Below are 24,908 nucleotides of genomic sequence, written 5' to 3' on the forward strand. Positions count from 1 at the left end.
GGAATCTCAAAACTTAACCCTCCCACGTCCTCACATATATTGTTAAGAAAGAGATCACTGAAAAAACAGAAAATCATTGCTTCATTGACTGACAGCCATTAATGATATTTGAGCATCTCCCTGTCATTAGTGGAAGTTCAGGGTGATCAAAGACAATGACATATTCATGTCTGTCTGGCTAATATTAAATAGTATTAAGTACTATACTATTTAATATATGTTGATTTTCATGCCAACTCTGCAATAGCGAAACTAATTGTGGAAAATGCACAATTGTAAAAATCATGAGCTGATAAATAGAAAATGAAAGGAGAATTAAACATGTCTTTAATATTGTCTCTACTCTCCAATTAGCTGATAATCATCTTTAGAGTACAGACATTATTTTAAGACCTGAGAAGAGTATCTAACTCTTGCTGGAATATGAGCTGCCTGAGCATCTCACTGTGACAGCGCCTTAAGGGCTATAGACACCCTCCTCCTTGAACCCTGTGAAACATCACTAACTTCCCCTTGACTCTTCAGAGTAGGGTTTTGCTACTAAGAATCCAAAAAGAGAGTCAGCAGCAAGAGGAGGAGGTGAGGAAGAAGAGGCAGGGCTCACAGTGCTGAGCAGAAAGGAAGGCAAGCCTAGAAGCAGCAGCAGATCCCCCAGTCAACAGCCAGGAGCCTCTTGGGTTTCAGCCTGAGGATAAAGGAAGTAACAGAAGACAGCGGGGTGTAAACAGATGAAAAGAAAGCAAAGGGAGGTAACCAAGGGGATAAGATTAAAAGATCAAAAGGGTTAAATTAAAAAAAAAGCAATGGTTTTAGTATTAGTGACATTATTCCTTCCACTAAAATAGTGTCCAGAAAGAAATTTTAAGCTTACATAATTAAAATCCCCCATGGTCTTGGTTTCATTTTTCACAAGGCCAGTACATTAGGTCTGTCTTGGGATGGAGGAGCACTGGGAAGTTCTGGAGACTGACTTTTGACTGTTGAGCTATCTGGAGTTCATTTCACACACCACATGCAAACCAGCACCCAGTGAATTGTTCTGAGGAGAAAGGGTTTTGCCTTGTCCCCCTCCTCCCATTTAAAAACTGGGAGAGGGGACTGCCCTGGTTGTACAGTGATTAAGACCTCATGCTTTCAAGGCAAGGGTGCAGGTTCAAGCCCTGGTTGGGGGAACTAGGATCCCACATGCCATGAAGTCAAGAAAAACAAACATTAGGAGAAAATTATTTTCAAAGGCAAAGCCCTTTTCCACAGAAAGAGGGAGCTCAAATTGGAGCCTCAGAATCAGATGAAAATCAAAAGCAAAATGTGAGCACTTTAAGCAAGACCCGAGGTGTGAAATACTATGTTAACTGCTATTACAGGTTATCTACCAGTTCTATAAGGCACAGATTTGACAATCATATCAGACAGGTAAATAACTAAAAGAGAACATAGATGTTATGGAATGAGAAGTAAAATCAGCTCTTTCATCTCGTGGTGTCACATAAAGTTTAGCTTTGAAAAGTAGGTTGGACTAGCGAGAAGCTAAAAGGATGCCGACTCTGGGAAGGCACACTGTGAATGGGGCGGAGTGTCCCCTTTTCTGGAATAATGGGGGCTGGATGAATTGTGAAAAGGCACATAAGAAGCAGTAAAGTTTAGGAACAAGACAAAGATAGAACCAGAAGTGCTCAAAAGCTGTCCATATTTATTCAAATTCTTACCTGCATCATCTCACTTCACCCTAAAATCAACCTCATGAGACAGGATCTGAGGTCACCCCCTCCTTAGTGATGAGGGAGGAGAAAGCTCAGAGGTGTTACTGAGCCTCCCGAAGGTCATTTGTCTTTTAACGGAGTCAGGCTACAGGGGAGTATGGGATAAGACCTCTGGCCTTTCTACCTCGAAAGTCTTACTATTTTATCACTATTCTGTCCTGTCTTCCTAAGAGAATCCCCTGCAGAGAATGAGCACATGATAAAATGTGCTAACAAGAGGGAAAGGAGCCTGATGGGAACACATAGTCGCTTAGGCATGTGGCTGTGGAGGTTCAGGAAAGAAATCCATAAATTGATGACGGGAAGAGAACAATATTGATTCATGTGTGGGCCAGTCAGAGCTTTTTCAGTATTTTCCTGAGCATTTGGTTGTCCGTTCCCTCATTACTTGGGAGGTGGAACTTGTCTCCACTTTCCTGATGAAGGAAACCATAGGTGAGAAAGAGAAACTTGTCCTTACTGCAAAGGGTAAAGTTGATTAGACAAAGACAAGAGGGAAGAACTTTCCAGCAAAGGGAACAACGTGTGCAAAACTTTGTAGTGCGGGTGTGGGGAGAGGGGAACTGGTCCATTGAGAATCAGAGACAAGATTAGCATGGTTGAAGCTGAAACAGCAAGGCAGAAGTGCAACCAGAGCCTGGTGAGGCAGGTGGGGTCCAGACCCCTTGAAAGCACACTGGGACATGTCGTGGATTTTAGACTTTATTATAAAAGCAATGAGAATCCACTGGAAGATTTTGAGCCAGAAAGGGCATGATTGGATCTGTGTTAATGAAATAGTCTAAGAGAGAAAGGAGAAGTTTGTCAGGATGGGGGCAGTAAAGATGAAAAAAGGGAAGTGGATTTGAGAAAATTTTAGAGAACATTACCAGTATTTGCTAATGAATTGACTATGAAGAATGAAGGAGAAAGAGATGTAGAAGATGTTTCCTAACTGTCTGATTTCTGTAATCACGTGCTTAATGAAGCTTATCACTGAGATAAGAAATGCTAGTAGAGGACTATATTTGAGGAGATGAGTTTGGTCTCGAACATTTTCAAGACCAGATGTCTTATCTGAAGAGGAACAACTCGGAGATGTCACACAGGCAGTTTGAAATCCAGACCTGGCTCTCAAAGAAAAGTGAAATTTAAGTTAGGTCCTTCTACCATGCATTTCCTGTTACCTAATACTTTATTGTAGTGATTTGATTGACTACTCTTTAGAAAGTATGCTCCATAAAGACTACAACATGTCTGCCCGCTTTATTGCCAGATCTCCAGCACCACATACTGTACCTGCAAAGGAAGTCCCCACGAAATATTTGCTGAACTGAGCCAACACCTCAAACTCTAAGTGATGTTCTAAACAGCTGCTCAGGCTCAGCTGATTCCCCACTTTGGCTGTGGCCTGCACTCACTGGTCTCCCTGGCTCCCAACTCATACCTCTGTACTCTGGTTTTCCTGCTGCCCTTCCCGAGCTGTACATTCCACTGTTTCCTTGAAGGGTTTAGAACTTGATCTACAAGATTGAGCGTTTCCGTTGTTTTAACCCCACTGCAAGAACTCCCTACTTCAAGAGAAGGGTTCAGAGAAGAGTAATAAAATTCTCAGGTTGGGGAGATTTGGATAGGTGGGAGTAGAAGTTGTTTCTAAAGACAAGGCTCAGAAGCACTGTGGGGAGCTTCCCTGGTGGCTCAGTGGTGAAGAATCCACCTGCCAACGCAGGAGACATGAGTTCAGTCCCTGGTCCAGGAGGATCCGACGTACTGCCGAGCAACTAACCCGTGCTCCACAACTGCCGAGCCTGCGCTCTTGAGCCCAGAACCGCAACCATTGAGCTCACGTGCTGAAACGACCACAGCGCACATGCCCTGGAGCCCATGCTCCACAACGGGAGAAGGCACCACTCTCCTCAACCAAAGGGAAGCCCGCACAGCAATGAGAGCCAGCACAGCCAAAAATAAATAAGGACGGAGCTGAGGAAGGGCTTGAATGGGACACAGAAATAAGAAAAAACTTGGGCTAGATAATGTGGATACTCTCTGAATATCAGAACAAAAAATTGGGATTTGAAAGGAATGGCAATGTGGAAGAGCTGTGGGTTCCTAAAACAGGGAAGAGCCCCATTTTAGGGAGACTCATCTGGCAGCAGCCTTCAGGATTAATCAAAGAGATAAGAGATCAAAGGCAAAAGGACCAGCTAGAGGCTATTGCATAACGCAGGTGTGAAGCGATAAGACACTTTACTAGGCAGTGGAAGTGAACAATCTTGGAGATGAAGATAAATGGAGAAACCTTGAAGAATGATTGTCTGGAAAGCAATGGGAGATGTGAAGATGACCCCCAGATTTCAGACTCTGCTGATAGCTGGGAGACTAATGATGCCCCTGACAAAAAGGAGGTCTTGGTTTTCTATGGAGAAAAGTGAAACGAAAGAAGTTAATACTCATGGTGCTTTCGTTCTGGGTCATCTTCCTGTTAAAAAATTCACAGCAGTGGTAACCTCTGAGAAACTGAGCTGCTGCTGCAAGAGTACTGGAGTGGGGTGCCATCACCTTCCCTGGAGAAACTGAGCAGCTTCGTGTAAATTGACTTTAAAATATGTTTCTCATTGGAATCTTGTACTTCCCAATGATACCAGAGAGACAGAAGCTTGATTCTGTTAGACACTTCATCCGGGGTGAGATCACTTGTCTCATTCACTTTAGAGACGAGTCACCTGACTCGTCTCTAAATTATTATACCTCCATAAACCTGTACACCTTCTCTCTCCCCAAGTTGCAGAGATGGAAAAAACCTTTTTACCTTTTCAGAGGTAAGTCTAAAGCAATAATTTTTCTTCCTGGTTTACATTAAGTTTATCAGTAAATAAGATGGACAATAGAAAGATAGAAGCAGAAATCCCCATGTAAGCAATCATGGTATTCATGTGAATTCATATGCTTAGTATCTTCCTAGGTTATAGATGGTAAATTTCACTAGAAAGTTGAATTCCACACTGTCATAACTTCATAAATTTAAAAAAACAATAACAAAAAGTGACTCATTTGATTACGAAGATTCACATAAATCAATACAATCTATAAGAGTTCATGTGGATAAAATTCTATCTTGATAGTATTATTATCAAAATGATCTGGCAAATTCGATTCCAATGACCGATTTCTAAGCAGTAAAATTTCACCGTAACAAAGACTTGAGGGATTTCGTCAAATTGTATCATATACAAGCTTAGAACTACACGCTTTTCATTTAGTAGCAAAAGTAGGATAATCATTGAAACTGCTCCCATTTCTTAAAATGTTATAAATGAACTAAATCACTGTGCTAGTTTGACTCCCAGGAATTGTTCAAAGTGGTCTCCTCACAAAATGTACAAGAGAGTTGATCATTTATTTAAAAGAAGAGAAATGCTCGTCCAACTATAAAACAGCTATGTCAAATGCTATGCTTCATAGGTCTGTTTATTGGAAGAGTCCCCATAAACTGTATTAAAGCTGCAGCTGCAACATTCTTCACACCTTTGCCCTTTTTCCCCTCGAGTCATCCATGTTAATAATTGACAATATTACAGTCATCTCAGATGAGAATTAGCCAAGATCAATGGCTTATCTTTTGACTAACGCTTTCTTCCTTGTAGTTAATGGCTTATCAAAGATATTCTCAAAGATATAAGTTTGTGTTATACACCGGGCAAGGTAGCATATACAAGATACATGTAAAGGTCTATTTTCTAGAGAAACAGTAGCTGGAGTGACCTCATCAACTCACTAATCTCTATCATAATGCCATCTATAAAGCAAAAATTCCTTTCAAGAGTGTGGAACAGATTAACAGCATGTTCCTTTTAAAAGAGAAAAATTGCAAAAGCAAGCTTTTTTGCATGGAAGCTATAGAGAAGAACTTCAGAGAGCAGGTAAGAAAATAACTTTTTTTTTTGCTTTTTCCTGACATTAAACATTGATTTTTTTTTCTTGCCCATTACCTCACATAGGCTACATTGATATTGCAGAACTGTATTCACAGTGAACATGCAGATCTGTTTCGTCTTTCATTTATTTAACACTGGCTAACACTCACCCCTGCACAGTTCCGTCTGCCCAGCTGCCCGGAACACTGAGCCACCATAGCTTCCGTGCCTTACTTTCTGGTCATATCTACCAAGTCACCCTGTTTGGCCAGGTTACTTATTTAGTTAATGTCCTTCATCCCAGGCCTTCCTCCACCTTTACACACTTCTTTCTAGCACGCATCCTTTCTCACCCCGATGACTACAACCACTTTGGTCACTTCCTGTCCCCCAGCTCCTCCTGCACCCAGCTACCAGCGTGACCTTCCCACAACACACCCATTATTAGTGTGTCTAGTCTTCTGCAGGCAGCACGACACACCCACCCCAGAGGAATATTTTTACACAGATCTTAAAGAATGCTTGAGGGGGGTGGAGGTGTTGGCAAGACATTTCTCACAGGGAAGTAACCCAGAAACTTCCTGGGACTGAAGTTATCCCGACTCCAAATGCTTACCTTGGATATTCAAAGTTACTGAAGACCATCAGGCTGAAGTGGATGGTCCTGAGCAGGTGCCAGTGATGAGAAGACATGACCCAGGGCCGTGAGAAACAGCCCCCTGGGCCCAGCAGTTAGTCCAATAAAACCCTTGTAGGCATCTGTGGAGCCCCCGCCCTCCAGTCCTTCCCCGGAGAAGAAGTTGTTTCAACATACACCCAAAGTCAGAACAGATCCATTTCTCATCGGTTGTGGTCCTCTAAGTGACATTGCAAAAGCTCATACTTAATAAAAATTGTGTTCTGGCATCAGATGATATCTTCTTTCTCCTCAGCCACTTTAGCCTTTGAGGCCTTTTTGGACCTTTGCTAGAGTAACACAAAAGATTTGTGTATCTTCTTTTCTCTGTGAGGGAAGCCTTCCTATAACACCAATCAAAACATGCACTTTAAGGATGTACAGTGAGTGGAAAATCAGCCATCCTGCCGGTTCACATGACAAAAAAAAAAAAAAAGGCAATCTACTATAGAGATATTTGACATTACAAATGATTAAGGCCTTCAGAAAAAAAAAATAAAAGAAACCGGGAAAGCGGGGAATGATGCCATTTCCTAAATGAGAAACTTTTTCTCGCATAAAAAGCCTATCATTTGTAAAGTGATTTACCTCTTACAAAATCCTTCCACATACATTTTTCTCATTTAATTCCCATAATAATTTTGTGACCTGTTATGATACTGCTTTACAGAAATGGAAATTGACCCTCAGAGAAATTAATCAGGATGCTCCCTGATCTGAGAATTATTAAGTGACAATCTGAGTTAAATCTGTGTCTTATTTCTCCTAATTCAGTGGACTTTCCAGTTTCCCATACATTCCTTATGTAGGTGGTTCCATGCGACTTTAAGAAGTACAGTGAAGTGTTATTTTATCTATCATTTTCTGTAAGTTATAACAAATGGTGCATACAATGCATGTCATTTCCCATATAGTCATTACTTTTCTTTTCTGTTTGTTTTATTTATTTTTTAATTGAAGGATAATTGCTTTACAGAATTTTGCTCTTTTCTGTCAAACCTCAACGTGATTCAGCCATAGGTATACATATTCCCCTCCCTTTTGAACCTCCCTCCCATCTCCCGCCCCAACCCACCCCTCAGCAAATTCCCAGTGGCTATCTATTTTACCTATGGTGATGTAAGTTTCCATGGTACTCTCTCCATACGTCTCATACTGCATTTCAAGATCATAATTAAGAGGTTTGTTTGTCGGAAAGAAGATGGGGCCATGTTAAAGTGTTTTATTTTGCTACACCTGCTTGCAGGCTTTATGCTGCCTCTGCCATATTATCAATGGATATTTCAATGCCAAGATCATTGCTAGAAACTTTCTCTGGCAATGTGCCATCTGCCATATGTCATCACTTCTCCTTTGCCTTCAGAGTGAAGATGTACTATTCAGTAATGTAACAGGAACAAAACTATTTGCCCTTTGTGATACTGACACACACACACACACGTAGTGATAATTACGTGACTTCTGTTAAGTCTGTTTGCAGACACCACTTCATTGCTTCTGTTACAAGGGATGAAAGAGTTGTCTGCATGTCTCAGAACTGAAATTTACTGACAGCTGACACTCAAGTAGCCAGTGTTTGACTAAGGGAAACTGTGAGTTGCTTCTTTTTTTCTGACTGGTTTCTATGTCAAAGCACAAAAACACCAACTGTTAACCCACTTCAAGCAATAATAATGTAAAGTCATTAAGGGGCTTTATGGTTTACAAAGTCTCGTTGTATTATTTTCTTTGATCGTAAAGCCATCCGTTAAATAGAGCGGCTACCCCCAGTTTATGGATGTGAAAGCTGAGGTCTGTTGCCTTGGTCATGGTCATATAGCTGTTATTTGACTTGGACTCAAAATTTCTCATCCCAAATTTCTTCACTTTTTCAGATTCTGAGATGACTGAACACTCATACACACACATCCCTTGTGACTTGCAGGAAATAGGAATGATGACAAAGAAAGCCTTAAAAAGCGGAGTTACATACATAGTTGTTTTTGCTGCTCCTGACATTTCAACATGTGTTTTCATGTACCGCGTGGTGGTGTTTTCCTTAAACTCTAGGACTTCAGTATTGCATTTTTCAAGTATGTGAATGGACAATGTCCAGCTGCCTCTAAAGACCAGGGTGACATAATATGAGCTCTTTGTTTACTCACTGAATAGGCACAACTTGTGCCCTGCCCTGCTTTGTCCACAGTCTTAACCTTGTTCTGTAAGAACCACCTGTACAAGTGGCTGAATAATGAATTTCACACTCAGATTTGTCTTGAGATCTTCTGTTAAGATTAAATCGGTTACTACCTCTGAGCATGAATAATATACCACTCTCTGAAATAGATTTGGACCACTGCAGCCAGATGGACATGGACTTCAAAACACTACAATGAGAAGGAGTATATTTATGGGGAGCTTCTTAGATGAAGAAACTGCTGAGACAGAGAAACATTTAGTGCCACACTCAGGATGCCAAGTAACAGATCTGGGTGTGTTAGAATTCGGAATGTGGACAATTGCCCGGTCCTACTCATTTCGTTTCAAATAGTACATTGCTCTAAGATTATGGTGTGAAAACCAGATTACATCCTTTTTACTGGGGGGAGAAGTGATTCGTAAAAGACATTTATCCTGAGAAATGGGCTTTTTAACTTTGGGAACTGATGCCAGAATCACTTGAGATCCTGCAGAAACTTTAGTAGTAACTTAAATATTGAAAAAGACAAGCCCATGACTCAATGCAGAGAGAGCCTTTTCTGTACATGCTCGCCCTTTGCAATGAACTTGAAGGTCAGTCCTTTTCAGGACTTAGAAGCCACTTGTAGTTTCACCGCATAAGCCACTGGCAATCATCAGACAATATGTCAACAAAAACTCGGAAATTCATAGTATTTAAATAACGTCTTCATGCTTTAATCAGTGCAGTCATTAAGGAGAGTTTACATATGTGCTTTACTCCTAGTCAAACAAAAACAAGCACCTCCTCATGCTCTGATGAAAGTGAACCTTATTTAAACATGGGCCGAGCATGTTGTTGCTGGACTGAGGGAAAGGGACCATGTTGGGTTTGCCTGAACGTTTCCTGTTCTGTTTGTAGACAGCACCTCGAGATATCTGGAAGTGCGAGTCTGCTACCTACAGTGATAGCTATTCTCCTGGAAATTTGATTGTGAGTGGACTGTGGCATCAGACTTGTTTGTTCCAAGTGACCTTATTTCAGCATCAAAACTTGACCTGGGGGGGGGGGGGGTGGAGGCTCAAGAAGGAGGTACTATAGGTATAATTACAGCTGATTTGCATTGTGGTATGGCAGGAACCAACACAACACTGGAAAGCAATTTTCCTCCAATTAAAAAATTAAATTTAAAAGCTTGGGTTGAGGCCTGGAGGGCATGCCTTCTCCCTTCAGTCAGGAGAAGCAGGGGCCAGAACAGGAGTGGAATGACATGTGTGACCGAAAGTGGGGAAGCCACTTTTCGTGGAGAGGCGCTCCCTACCACAGAGAATGCTGCTTCTAAGCTGTTTAAATTTGGTCTGCAGGGGATTATTTCGTGATCCTCGAGTGCTTCCTGCATCTGTTTAGTCTTAAATGCTTCCTAAAACATTTTTCAAAATCCACTCGTGATGTTCTAATCCTTCCTAATACATGCACTGCTTAAAATGCAACTCTTCTTTTTTAAATCCTAGCTTTGAAAATGCAAATTAATGTGTGAGTCTTAAGAACAGATTGGAAAAAAAAAAGTGAGGGCTGGTGGATGCATAACTGAATGTCAAGGGTCCTGTGTTTCATGCACTTTACAGAAAACCTCAATCTGTGTCTGTCTGGTCACTTCAATAAGAAAAGTTAAGGCACTGCTGTTACAGCCACTTCTAGGCTGGATTAGGGTAAAATAAATGTATTGCACTCCCTCTACTGGCTCTGAAGCTGCAGCAGCTTATTAACTAGACCTATTTTTAGATGGATTTCCCCATTAAAAAAAAAAAGTGATGTGTAGAAAAAGCAAGCAAAAACTGGGAACGCTATTAATTTTACTATTCATTTAAAATGTCAAGGAAAGTAAACATCTGCTCAATGCCATTGGTTAGGATGAACAAGAAAGCCTGCTTGTTTTAGGCTTTGCAGCAGAGTACTAAGGGGCGAGGGGTGCCTACCCCTCCCTGAAGCATATCTCTAACAGTCTTGTAAAAGTTACTCATGGATGCGTGCTAAGTCACTTGAGTTGTATGCGACTCTGCGACCCCATAGACCGCATCCCGCCAGATTCCTCTGTCCATGGGATTCTCCAGGCAAGAATACTGCAGTGGGTTGCCATGCCCTCCTCCAGGGAATCTCCCTGACCTAGCCTTGTAAAAATTACTCAGTCCTTTTCAAATGCTGAAATAATCTTTTCCCACAGCTCAGTGAACCAAAATAAGTATGTTTTGTGTCTTCAAAATAGTCCAGGAAGGCAACAGTATTTGTCTGACTTGGTTGATGTGGGAAGGAGCAGAGGGGTTTTCTTTTCTCCTGGTGTCAAAGAGGAAAGCTAAAGCTGAAACACTACAGCCCAGGGGAGGCCACCTCCTTGCCGGAAATCATAGTCCTCCCAAACCTGGAAGAGACTCACAGCCATGTGGGATCTCACAGCAGCGGTCCTGCTCGCACCCGGAGCAGAGGCTACCAGGAGGCAGACACCCCAGATGTTGGGCTCCTGCAGCCCCAGCCCCGCCTCACTCTTGTTGATCCGGCGTGTGGACTTTCTCCTGCAGAGCCTGTCTTCTGCCTGCGCTCTGCTCTCTGCTTTCCACTCTTTCTCGCTTTCTTCCCCAGGCGTCTGGATGCCAACCGCATCAGCTCCGTGCCCCCCAGCTGCTTCAACGGCTTGCATTCCCTGAGGCACCTATGGCTGGATGACAACGCGCTGACGGAGATCCCGGTCCAGGCTTTCAGAAGCTTATCAGCACTGCAGGCCATGACCTTGGCCCTGAACAAAATACACCACATACCAGACTATGCCTTTGGAAACCTCTCCAGCTTGGTGGTTCTGTAAGTTTTATTGATTCCCCACCTCCCCCAACAGTTTCTAAATTCACTAAGATCTTGTAATTCTCTGTGGGACCTTGACCTTAGAATGATAGCCCTTCAGACTTTGAAGAGGGACATTTTAAGGGAGGAAAACCCCGTAAAATAACTCAGAAATGTTCTAATCGTGCAAAAGAATTAAACACTTATTGAGCACCTGGTAACTGCTAAGCACTGCTAGGCATTCAGAAATAACAAAATATGACCTCTCAGGGAAACTATTGTATATTACACGAGTAATCACCACACTGTATAGTTAGTCCCATGACCAAAGGTAATAAAAATCCCTTATTTCTGATACTAATTTGTAATGCATGTCAAATTGAAATATGCCCTTCTTATTGTTTAATAAGTACCTCTTGAACCCCTTCCAAGGTAACAGAAGCAAGGGACAAACCCTTAACAACAAGTTATGCATTTGTAAAGCTTTTTCCCTTTGAGGTCTAGATTTCATTATTTTAAGTAAACTAAAACGATCTCAAGTAATAGTAGGAAAAATAAACGGTTCAAGAGGGCAGCAATATGCCCCACGTATATAATACAGTCAGTGCTGACAGAGGACAACAGGAGCTGCTTGAAAGTCTCGAGAATTAGCTTGCTTCAAGAAAAGCGCCTGATGCACTGTTTCTGCCTTAGCTGCATTCCTGCCCCCAGCCCACCGCGGGCTTCAGTCATTGCACTTTGCTTGTTGATAGGGCCGTCTCTTGCCCTGCGGTGTGTACTCCTTTGAGGGCTGGCCAGCATCTCATCCATCTTTTGAGGTTCCCGTCATGTGTTGCCTGTAAAAGATCCTCAATAAGTGCCACATAGATCTCACATGATACCAGCATATATTTATTAGAATAGCAACCTTTGTCTGAAAGGATCGGACATGTGGGGTGACGTTAACAAATTTCTATCCTGAAGTAGTTCATATACAAAGATGACGCTTCTGTTCCACCAGAAGCTGGGTAGGTGCTTTAATGTTTCCTTCCACTAGAGGGAATGAATTTACAGAGATTCAGCTCTTCTCTCCCCCCAGCCCCCTTAAGCCCATTTCCCAAAAATCCCCCTGGAACTTGGTCCAGTTTTCAGTTATGCACACAGCTGTTCTCACTGGCCCTGACGTAACCGACTTATCATTGAGCCAAAGATGATAATCAGACACATTTATTCTACAACAAGATAACTAATCTCCTTGGGCAGTCAAAAAATCTGATCCCCATTCTCTGTGGCTGAAATTGTTGTTTCCTATTAACCTGTGGCCCCACCCTGGCAAAGCAGCGACGATAAGCCATCAGCTTTGGTGGAAACTGCACACACCTCAGACCGCCTCCTCTCCACCCTCCATTTGTCGATGTTGGTCAGAATCTCTATTTAACATTCTGTATTCCAAACCACACTGAGCAACCTGAATTTACTTTTACCAGCCTTGTTGCTAATCCCACAATTATTATTCACTCCATGATATCTCAAACCCAAAAGGTAAAACTGTGACTGTTAAATTCTGTGGTATAGAGTCATCTCTGGTAAGAGTGAATGGGGCATAAAGCCTTTAAAGCAAGCGAACAGAAATGTTAAACAAAGCATCTCTTACATATAATTAGTGCATTCTCTAGAGTAAGTGTTTTTGGATTTCAGCAATCAAAACGTTTTGCCTCACTTTCCATGTGCAATGCGCCCTCCTGACTGTCTGTAATGTTCTCCTGCAGACATCTCCATAACAATAGAATCCACTCCCTGGGAAAGAAATGCTTTGATGGGCTCCACAGCCTAGAGACTTTGTGAGTTGACCTTTTATTTGTTGCCCTTTTCTCAGTGTTTTCATGACTATTTGGAAGGAATCAAAATAGCCTTAAAGTCAAAATTGCTATTTGGTTTGGTTAATTGCCTGAGCTTTAAACAGATATTTACAGTGGCTTTATCTTACGCCCCTATACACACTCTATAGAGCCAAACAATAAAACTGAGATTTTATTTTAATCTAACAAGAGTGATAAATTAGTTGGAATCATTAGAAGCTAAATGAGATGTCCTCTACTGAGCAGGGACTGTTTGCTCAGGAATATGTACTCTCTGTCAGGGATCAGTTCAGTATTGTCACTCAGGCTCACCATGCAGGAGTTAGGCCCTCCCCACTGAATGAGAGGATGCAGATGAGCAAGTGTCAGACTCTGTCCAATCAGAGAGGAACAGGCATCTCATCAGCAAACGGTGGAGGTTCCTGCAGGAGCAATTCAAAAATCTAAAACGTAATAACACCTACCCTTTATTGAGTGTATCTCTAACCAAATATTGTACTGAGCACTCAGCACACATGGTTTCAAATCAGTCCTACAACCATCCTATGAGAACAGGTACTATGACCCCTTTTTAGGCCCCAGGACTTCCCTAAGGGACCAGTGGTTAAGACTCCACACTTCCATTGTGGGGGGCTCAAGTTCAATCCCTGGTCAGGGAAGTTCCTCATTCTGAGTGGTACAGCCAAAAAAGAGAGCGAGAAAGAGAGAGAAAAAAAAAGATAACCATTTTTAGGGTCCAACAGACTGGTTCCAAATAGGAAAAGGAGTGCGTCAAGGCTGTATATTATCACCCTGCTTATTTAACTTATATGCAGAGTACATCATGAGAAATGCTGGACTGGAAGAAACACAAGCTGGAATCAAGATTGCCAGGAGAAATATCAATAACCTCAGATATGCAGATGACACCACCCTTATGGCAGAAAGTGAAGAGGAACTAAAAAGCTTCTTGATGAAAGTGAAAGAGGAGAGTGAAAAAGTTGGCTTAAACCTCAACGTTCAGAAAACGAAGATCATGGCATCCAGTCCCATCACTTCATGGAAAATAGATGGGGAAACTGTGGAAACAGTGTCAGACTTTATTTTTTTGGGCTCCAAAATCACTGCAGATGGTGATTGCAGGCATGAAATTAAAAGACGCTTACTCCTTGGAAGAAAAGTTATGAGCAACCTAGACAGCATATTCAAAAGCAGAGACATTACTTTGTCAACAAAGGTCCGTCTAGTCAAGGCTATGGTTTTTCCTGTGGTCATGTATGGATGTGAGAGTTGGACTGTGAAGAAGGCTGAGCGCTGAAGAATTGATGCTTTTGAACTATGGTGTTGGAGAAGACTCTTGAGAGTCCCTTGGACTGCAAGGAGATCCAACCAGTCCATTCTGAAGGAGATCAACCCTGGGATTTCTTTGGAAGGAATGATGCTAAAGCTGAAACTCCAGTACTTTGGCCACCTCATGCAAAGAGTTGACACACTGGAAAAGACTCTGATGCTGGGAGGGGTTGGGGGCAGGAGGAGAAGGGGCCGACAGAGGATGAGATGGCTGGATGGCATCACGGACTCGATGGACGTGAATCTGAGTGAACTCCGGGAGTTGGTGATGGACAGGGAAGCCTGGCGTGCTGCAATTCATGGGGTCTCAAAGAGTCGGACACGACTGAGCAACTGAACTGAACTGAAAGTTATTTATCAACATGACATAGTCAGTTAGCAGCAAAACTGAGGCTTGCTTCCTTCTCTAATTTGACTCCAAAATCCATGTCTGGGACTTCCCAGGTGGTTCAATGATAAAGAAACTGCCAGCCAATGCAGGAGACGAGAGTTCGATTCCTGGGTCAGGAAGATCCCCTGGAGAAGGAAATGGCAACCCACTCCAGTATTCTTGCCTGGGAAATCCTATGGGCAGAGGAGATTGGTGGGCTACAGTCTGTAGGGTCACAGAGTCAGTCATGATTGAGGTGACTTAGCATGCACACAAAATAAGCCGCACAGAATCAGTGAAGCTACAAAACCAGCTCTGACCTGGACAGCAGAAGGCTGTAACCAAAGAACACCTCTCCTGTGGCCTTGGAGCCTGCTGTTCATTTGCATATGGAACTTAGCGATATGTACCTGATCAGCACAGCATCTAACCGGACCTGGGTTCACTCATTTCCTGAAGGGCCTAATGGCTGTCCTTCCAGGGTTACTAAGTCACTGCATTTCCTCTGAGAAGGGAGGAACCATCCTCATGTGGAGATGCCAAAGGTGAATGTGTCTATGCAGGACTTTGAAGTCAGTTTAATGGCACAGGCCAGCTGTTCCCATCAGCTGCTTGGAAAAATTAGAAATTCTCCTTTAATTACACAAGGGCTGGACTGGGGATCTTAGCAATGGAAAGCACCTTCCAGTCCTTTTCAACTCAATAGGAACAGAAAACAAAGATGGGCTTTGATAGGTTATTTACATAAATAGTCTTTCTTTTTTTTTTTTTCCCATGTTTGACATGAGGACCCAGGATTGCAAATTCAGGCAATTCATTCATTCAGGGCAAATTCATATAAGTCTCAATGTCCCCTCTTCCCTCACTTTGCCCAGGGCTCCAGAGGATAGGTAAAATAACCAATTTATTCCCAACATCTTCCTTTCCACTAGAAATCTGGGTAATTTATAAGGATCCAATCCTCATTTAATCAAAACAGAGCATCTGGAGAGACTTACAAACAGGAAGAAAATTTATGTCCACAAAAGACACAAGTTTCCTGCCTGCTGTATAGCTTAAGAATGGTTTGTGCCAGACAAGTAGGAATCTTGATTCATGTTTAACTCGGTCAAATTATCTCTCTCTTAAAATTAAATAGCAATTCTTCCCCACAGAGGAAGATCTAACCACATCTGATTGCCTGACCAAAAGGTTTTTCTGCATCATCTGGGAAATCTGCCTTTCCCAGAGATCGGGAGGCAATTACTTTTTCATATGGAGATGTAGCTCAGACGTGGAGTAAGTCTATAAAGCACTTGTGAGTAATGGGATTGAAAAGCCATTTGTGTCATAACAGAGAGATGAATGACTTGAGATTGATTGTCTGGTCATTCCCTGTCCGTGCATGAAGGATGATAGAGCTTTGCCTCACAGACCAGGAAAACGAATCCTCATTTGTGACCATGTGGATATTCTAGACCTGATGTCCTTCTTCAGAGCACCCTGTACCATGTCAGTGCCTGCAGAAGCAGGCCGTCACCCTGGACTTCAGGCTGGGAGAAAGGCCGGTTACTGCACCTGAGTCAGGAATAAAGCCTCCTTCCTAGAGGTCCTCTCAGGAGAGCCTCTGAAAAGTGACGGGCCAAAGTCAGAGGGTTAAGGCAGGGCCAGGAAAGCGAGGCGGTCGAGGAGGGCACACACTCGTTGGCAGCTTGGTGAGCCAGGTTCAGGTGAAGAACGGCATCGGCCAGCTACAGACACCTGGCCACATGTTCTAGACACTTGGACATTCATGATGCTGTACATGTCCTTTAAAAAAAAAGTGCTTATTTTGTATTAGGGTATAGCCAATTAACAATGTTGTGATAGTTTCGGGTGAACAGAGAAGGAACTCAGCCACACATGTACATGTATCCATCCTCCCCCAAGCTCTCCCCTCCCATCCAGGCTGCCACATGACCTTCAGCAGAGTTCCACGTGCTATCCACAGTAGGTCCTTGTGGTCATCCTTTTAAAATATAGCAGTGTGTAGATGCCCATCCTAAACTCCTTCCCTTTTTTTAATGCCCAGGGCCATTGAGCCTTGACTCTTTGAAATTTCTCACAATCAGTCTAACGATCATTTCAATGCAGATACTTGTGGAATGATGGTGCTCAGCAAGCCAACAAAGTCTCTCTCCTTAAAGAGACGGAATTGCTATCAGTGATACTGGTCCATGGGAAGATCATGTTAACGTTCCTTGTAAATGTCATGTACATGAATTTTTAAAGGAAAACCTGAACATGCTATTTACTTATTTTCAGAGACTTAAATTATAATAATCTTGATGAATTCCCCACTGCAGTCAGGACACTCTCCAACCTTAAAGAACTGTAAGTAGGACAAATTTAGTGGCAGAACTATTCTTTATGAATGTATTTTAAAACGTGTTTGACTACTGTATATAATATGACTAAGAAGAATTTGAAAGGTCATCTAAATAATGGTTAACTACATCTAAAATGTATTTTAATTTGATTCTATCACCAAAAATAGCAGATAATCTTTTAAATTTTATGATGGATTTCTCTGTGTTTATGAGGAAAAAAGTATGTATTTCTCTAAGCCATTATCTTTTCCTAAGTCGTATTTTTCCAACATTTCTATATGCTCTATAGGTATGTAGAGAACTATATTGGAATTCACTAATTTGCTGAGCATATCCAGCAACAAACTTCTCTAGGTTGCATGAGTCTAGGACTAGATGAATACAGTGTACAGGCTTAGTATAATGTTAGATGCCTTCCTATACATTATTCCATATTCCTTTAATGCTTCATAAATATTATTTGATTTTTAAAGAACCCCACCATTTTACTATGATAAAGCTACCTTTCAGCTATTAGGTTGCATATATCATCTTTTTATATTTATAATTTAATTACTTTTCTTAATACCTAAATACATAAATAACCTTTGTAATGTTCTAACACTTGGAAAGAAAAACAAACACAGAGCCTCTTCTCTCGGCAGACAGAAGTAAGACACACAGCTAAAGGAGGTAGACAGCAGGGCTTGTTTATAAGAAAAAGCCTCTGTGGGGTTCTGCTGCAGGACGCCCATGTGGCGCTTACTCAAGAAGTCATCACTGTCTGGCTCAGGCAGCCCCAAAACTGCCACTCACCTCCTTCAGCCACAGACCCACATAGACCAAGACCACTGACTCTGCCCCTCTGCCAGTCAGATGACATCACAGCGATAGATGAGAATCAATTTGTTATTACAGACTCACTGAGCTGGGGCACCTTTCTTCAGCTCAGGAAATTTTGTCCTCATAAGGAGATTACCTAAATCTCCACTTAACTGCAGCTTAAGTCAATTTTTTCTTCTCCTGGCTGCAAATGGGGTCAGGAGGAGTGATCATAATCGTTTCTCCAAAGATGGTTTCCTCTGTCTCAAGTCGTTAGACCACGATGCTCTGTTGGATAGTAATGGATAGATGGTTTCTTTTTATAACACTAGGTTAAAAGTTTCCATAAAGCACGGTTATTATTTTCAGATTCCTTATTCCTCATTCAAGATGACAGCTTGTGATTTCCTTTTCTCCTAGAGAGTGAGGGTGTGAAAGTTTCAAAACGCATGGAGGGATTGAACCTTATCGTCTGGTTACTAAAAATGCTGATTATTGCCACAGGTTTGGGGAAGGGACTATGAAATGATTTTACCCCACCGGTTATTTTCTATAAACTGTCTTTTCTCTCTTTCTAGAGGATTTCATAGCAACAATATCAAGTCGATACCGGAGAAGGCCTTTGCAGGCAACCCTTCTCTTATTACAATGTAAGTGGTCGTAGTTCTTTTCGATTTTTCTATCCTGCAATATAGCATGCAATATAGCATGCATTGTCCTTTTCAGCATAATACAATAAATGTTCTATATTTGCCAAAGTTTTGTCTCAGTCACTGTAAAAATCCATACAGAGAAGTATATGTGGAGATGTTTCGCTAGACTTTAGCTGAATGCTGGAGTTATATTAAAGATTCTTTTTCTAGGACCTAAAATATTCGTTGCCTTATGTTTGGTATCTTCAAATGCTTTGTCTCACTTCACAGTCATCTTATGAAATGCTTTTTTGCTTATCTCTAAAAAAAAATCTGATTTTTAAAATGTCAGTGTCAAGGTCACCTAGTCATTCAGAACTTGAACCCAAGTATACTATAAAAATAGCTTATTACATTAAATGTTCTCACCAAAAAAGATAAGTGTATGATAAATAACTACATGGGGGGAATTCGTTCACAATGTATGTGTGTATGCATACTCAGTTGTGTCTGACTCTTTGGGACCCTTGGACTGTAGCCCACCAGGCTCCTCTACCCATGGAATTTTCCAGGCAAGAATACTGGAGTGGGTTGCCATTTCCTACTCCAGGGGATCTTCCTCATCCAGCAACTGAACCTGCATCTCCTGCATTGGCAGGCAGATTCTTTACCACTGTGCCAACTGGGAAGCCCTCACAATACATACATACAACCAGTATGTATGCCACCATGTAAATTTTAAATATACAATATAATGTTTCAGTTAGGGCTTCTCAGGTGGCTCAGTGGGAAGAAAAAAAAAACCCACCTGCCAATGCAGGAGATGCAGGAGACTTGGGTTTGATCTCTGGGTCAGGAACGTCCCCTGGAAAAGGAAATGGCAACCCACTCCAGCATTCTTGCCTGAAAAATCCCATGGACAGAGGAGCCTGGTGGGCTACAGTCCATGGGGCCACAAAGAGTCAAACATAGCTGAGCATGCACAATAATACATGCGTGTGTCAATTAGACCTCAGTAAGCTAAAATATAAACAGATATATATATATTATTACATACAATGGAGGTCCCTTACTGCAAGAAGGAGGGGGAGTGAGGGAACTACTGTTTTACACTAAGTCGCTATACTCATTCATGTTTAAGTCCAAACACTGAGTTACTTTTATACAAACTAGGGTGTAATTCTAGAAAGGTGCCTGTGTCCTAGAAATGTGTATGTGAGGATTTATATGCCATAATGGCATAAGATAGAGTTACAGCTTCAAAATATGATTGATTTTGTGTTTCATATTTAGCACAAACAGAAAATTAATCATGTGTAGGTATATAGAGGAAGGTGAAAATATGTAAGTATTAGTCTGGCTCTTAATTAAAAGACAACTGGCAGGTTTGGGGCATAGTATTGGCCTGAGGTCATGGGGGAGAGGTCTGAAATATGGAGGAGGGGGAGTAAGGATAACTTCTGAAAAGGACTTTAGGGGCACTTCTTGGCAGATAGCCGTTGTCCTGTGCCAACTTGACAGAGAGGCTTTCTGGAACCGGGTAGCATTTGTCACAAATGAGCTGGAATCCCAATTAGCCCTGACAACTGAGAAAAAAACATACCATTCATCATTTCTGAAATGTTCTGACAGTCTGTTGGCAAACTAAGGAGGTTAAAGTTTATTGCCAACAAACATTAGTTCTCATTAGAGAGTATTTACATACTGAAAGCTGGCAGATTGTATTGCCTTTCTTTGCCCCTTTTGTTTCTTGAAGCCGCAGGACTGGTTTTCTTAATCACTCTTTTGATATGGTAATGACCCATGAAGAGGACTAACAGTCCCCAATATTGATTAGCACTCCTATCCACTACAGGATGGCCGTGAATGTTTTCTCCAGGAAACACTTTTCTCCTTGCTTCTACCTCTGTTTCTAGCCCTTGCCACTGCCACTCCCGCCCACACTCCCCACCCTGACTCAATTTCTTTGTTTTTCTTGTTGCATTGGTTACCCAGGCTAATTTCTACCTCTGTAGACCCCATCCTATTCATAACTTCTTTTTTTAAATATAAATTTATTTATTTTAATTGGAGGTTAATTACTTTACAATATTGTATTGGTTTTGCCATACATCAACATGTATCTGCCACAGGTATACACGTGAGGCAGGGAGGTGAGTCTTAGACTGGTCAAAATCTAGAGGATTTAGAGGGGGGAAATGAAGTGGCAGAGGGGATGGAAAGAAGTTATGGTAGTCCCAGTGTACCATAACTTCTTTCCATCCCCTCTGCCACTTCATTACCATAACTTCTTTCCATCCCCTCTGCCACTTCATTTCCCCCCTCTAAATCCTCTAGATTTTAACCAGTCTAAGACTCGCCTCCCTGCCCCTACCACTAGCAGAGTGATCCCCCTGGAAGCACAGCATCCGTGTTGTCATTCTCTTGCTATGAAACACAGTCAGGGTTGTCTATTTAACTTAGACACCTACTCATTTTTCCGATATTCTCAGCTTTCCGCACGGCTCAAGCCAACCCTCCTGACCATCCCCCCAAGTTCTCTTCAATTCCCAACTACCAGGCAGTTCAAATATCATTACATTGAAAACATCCATAAAACAAAATATTTTTTCAGTTCTATTAATGTGTTAACTTTTAGAGCAATAATTAAATTTTTAAAATCTAATGTTATAAAACCCAGAGTAGCAAATTTCCTCTCAAATATATTTGAAGAGTCCTTTGTGTATGCTGTAAGATTTGACCAGAGGATATTGACCCTAATGTAAATATAGAGAATTTCATCTTCCTTTAGCTAATGATATAACTGCCAGCACCTTGAATAACATTTTGCCACTCGATGGATATTCTAGATATTGGAGGTAGAGGAAGAGTCTTAAGTGTTACACAGTCAGTTCAGGCTTCCCAAGTGGCTCTTGGTAAGATTTCACCTGTAATGCAGGAGACCCGGGTTCATTCCCTGGGTCAGGAAGATCCCCTTGGAGGAAGGAATGGCAACCCACTCCATATTCTTGCCTAGAGAATCCCGTGACAGTGGTTGAGTGGTGGGCTGTAGTCCATGGGGTGGCAAAAGAGTCAGACACGACTTAGTGACTAAAAGACAGCCAGTTCACTTGCTTTTCTCCATAGTAGCTAACATTCATATCTGCCTTGTCAGAAATTTTCAATAGTATGGATTTCCTACCAAAAGCCTCATAATGTGAGTGAAATAGTTTTGAAGTTTACCTGAAGTCAAATAATCAAAATTACATAAATAACGTAATTTTATTTGTTGAAATTTGGAAGGAATATTCATTTGTCATGCAAGTTTTATAATAAGACATTGGTGTTTGGATTTTTTCAGACATTTCTATGACAACCCCATCCAGCTTGTTGGGAGAGCTGCTTTTCAACATTTACCTGAACTAAGAACACTGTAAGTGTTTATTTCTCTTACCGATTATTTTCCCTTTGCAAGGTTGCTGTGAAGACCAAATGAACATTTCAAGTGTTTTGAAATGGCCATAAAAATGACCCTTTCTAGAATTTTCTGCCAGTAATACTCAGGTAATCCTCCTTCTAGGACTTTGAATGGTGCCTCACAAATAACTGAATTTCCTGATTTAACTGGAACTGCGAGCCTGGAGAGTCTGTAAGTACTTGAGTAGGCTCTTGACTTTGCCCTGAATCTCCACTGCCCTTCAAGCCTGACCAGTCTTAACATCAATGAATCAAAATATGTCCCTGTATGATGTCTGAATACAAGAATGATGTCTGGTTTGTGTTTCAACAGGACTTTAACTGGAGCCCAGATCTCATCTCTTCCTCAAACTGTCTGTGATCAGTTACCTAATCTCCAAGTGCTGTGCGTATCAGTAAGGCAATAATATTATGTAAACAGGACTGAAATGACAGGCATTATTTCAGTAATCCTTTAAAAGAGGAGAAAGTTCTTTCCTTGAAGGTCTTCAGGAGGTCAGGCCTCCTTTGCCTGCCTTGGTCCAGGGAAGTGGCTCTTGGATATGACCCTAGTAATAATGGCAGTGGAATGTTCCAGGTGGCTCAGTGGTTTAAAAAAAAAAGCCAGTGCAGGAGTCACAGCTTTGATCCCCATGTCAGGAAGATCCCCTGGAGAAGGAAATGGCAACCCTCTCCAGTATTCTTGCCTGGGAAATCCCATGGACAGAGACTGGCGGGCTACAGTCCATGGGGTCGCAAAGTGTCAGATACAACTTAGCAACTAAACAACAACAACAGTAATGGCAGTGGACCCCTGGTTTCCAAGTCCCAAACAGTCTCCCATTAGCGTTTCAACTGGCGCACATTTCCTTTCAGAAAATGGATATGAACAAGGCAATATAACTTCATTCCCACCTCCCTCTAAATCCTCTGCAAAGCAGGAAAAAAAAAATCATGGATCAGAAACCCAATATGGATGCCAAAATAAAATTATCAGACCCACGCAAACCTTGACAAAGGCAACCAAACGTTCTTCCAGTATAGTTGTGGGTGCCATGTTCTAATGTTTCATCTAACAGGTAAACAACTTGCGTGTGTTATTTCTGTTGCCTTGGGACTTTTGTTCTCTGCCCTTTCCACATTTTACAAAACGTAGTTTATAGGAATTGGGAGAGCCTGGTTTTGACCTTCCATTTTTCAGCCTCCTCCTTCTATGCCCTGTTATCACCTCCTCCAGCACTGCGGGGATGTCATGAAAGCACCCTGGGTCCCTCACAGGGCTCTGTTCTCAGAAAGGAGACTTCTGTGGCAGCTGTGATTCTAGCACAAGCTTTGTCCAGTAGCAAATGACAAGCAGCTCTACAATGTTAAGTGGAAGAATGGGAACATTTTTCAGGGACTGAATAACTGGGAGAAAGCGTCTAGACACCAGTAGGTGGAAATCTCAGCAGCCATCTTGGAATTCTGCCCGCCATGCCTAAGACAGCCCGGACACATGCTCAGTTTTGAGGAAGCTGGCTGAGTAACAGGACCAGGATTTCACCCATTATAACTGATAAGTAGGGAGGCGGTATTTAAATTGCATCTGTCTCCACAAGGTCACACAAAATGGTAAAGCACCTGAGTCTAGAGCTGCCTACACTGAAGCTGACTGGCAAGCTGGTTAAGAACAAAGGCTCTGGGGTCTATTTTTCTGGTTCAAATGTGGCCTCTCTGTCTGCGATCATAGTATCTTGAGCGAGTTATTTATTCCTTCCAGGGCTCCATTTCCCAGTGTATAAAAGATCTATAAAATCTACTTCCTTCAGGGGATCATCATGAGGATTCAGTAAGTTACTACAAGCCCATCACTTATACCAGCACCTGGAGCACAGTCAGCGTGCCCAGGTGTTAGCACTTCCCCACCTTGCCCGGGTGTTAGCACTTCCCCACCTTGCCCAGGTGGTAGCACTTCCCCACCTTGCCCAGGTGTTAGCACTTCCCCAACGTGCCCAGGTGTTAGCACTTCCCCAGCGTGCCCAGGTGTTAGCACTTACTGTCATCTTTCTCACTTCCTTTACAACATTATTCTTTCCTTAAGTGGAAACCCTGAAAGGCCTGAAAGAATGCGATTGTATGAATGGCAGTGTCTTGCTACTTTCTTTTTTGTTTTTTGGGTTATTTTGGTTTTTATTTGTTTGTTTGCTCTTTTCATTTTTTCTTTTTTTGGCCATGTGGCATGTGGGATTTCCTGGCCAAGGATAGAACTCAAGCCCCCTTTATTGGAAGTGTGGAGTCTTAACCACTGAACAACCAAGGAAGTCCCTATCTTACTATTTTCAAAATATGTCAGTCTGTAGTATTAATTTTTCTTTATAAAAACCCATATCTTTTCATTTAAGGAGAGAATTGAAAAAGACATTAATGCTGCATTCAGCACATCAACCAAGTAGAATTAAAGTTGAGAGCACAGCCACAGGTCTTGACCTTTACTCCAGTCTGCTTTATGTTCTGGAAGTATAGGTCTGAGTGCTCCCTTCCTGTGGCTGGATCATCCACTGAGTACCTGCTGAATGAGGCAGTGTCACTGTACATGAGTGATTTTTCCCTCCCGTGGGAATGACTTGGCTATGCATGGCTTTCCCCATTGACTAGCTGGTGCTCTTAGTCAAGTCATTTTGCTTTGTATGGGAATCAACACAATATTTCCCTCATAAGGTGACCACTAGGATTAAACAAAATAATTCAGGTCAAGCTGTAAACATGGTGTCTATATATAAGAAGTGCTTGATCAATGTTAGCCATGAAAATCATTAGGTAGAAGGTAGGTAGGAGGTGACACTGTGTCTTTATGTAGAAG

The 24,908-nt window shown here is 42.0% G+C and overlaps 1 protein-coding gene across 1 annotated transcript in view; it reads left to right on the top strand.

The window, feature by feature from the left end:
* The window catches only part of LGR5 (leucine rich repeat containing G protein-coupled receptor 5), a 130,586-nt gene that overhangs the window by 90,736 nt on the left and 14,942 nt on the right, over positions 1-24,908 (top strand). The window contains exons 5-11 of the mRNA XM_052640746.1: positions 11,122-11,337; positions 13,065-13,136; positions 17,137-17,205; positions 18,581-18,652; positions 21,975-22,046; positions 22,194-22,262; positions 22,404-22,475. Of these exons, the coding sequence (XP_052496706.1) occupies positions 11,122-11,337; positions 13,065-13,136; positions 17,137-17,205; positions 18,581-18,652; positions 21,975-22,046; positions 22,194-22,262; positions 22,404-22,475 (642 nt within the window). The remainder of the gene's footprint in view (positions 1-11,121; positions 11,338-13,064; positions 13,137-17,136; positions 17,206-18,580; positions 18,653-21,974; positions 22,047-22,193; positions 22,263-22,403; positions 22,476-24,908) is intronic.

The sequence above is a fragment of the Budorcas taxicolor genome, chromosome 5, assembly GCF_023091745.1.
Source record: "Budorcas taxicolor isolate Tak-1 chromosome 5, Takin1.1, whole genome shotgun sequence".
NCBI lineage: Eukaryota > Metazoa > Chordata > Mammalia > Artiodactyla > Bovidae > Budorcas > Budorcas taxicolor.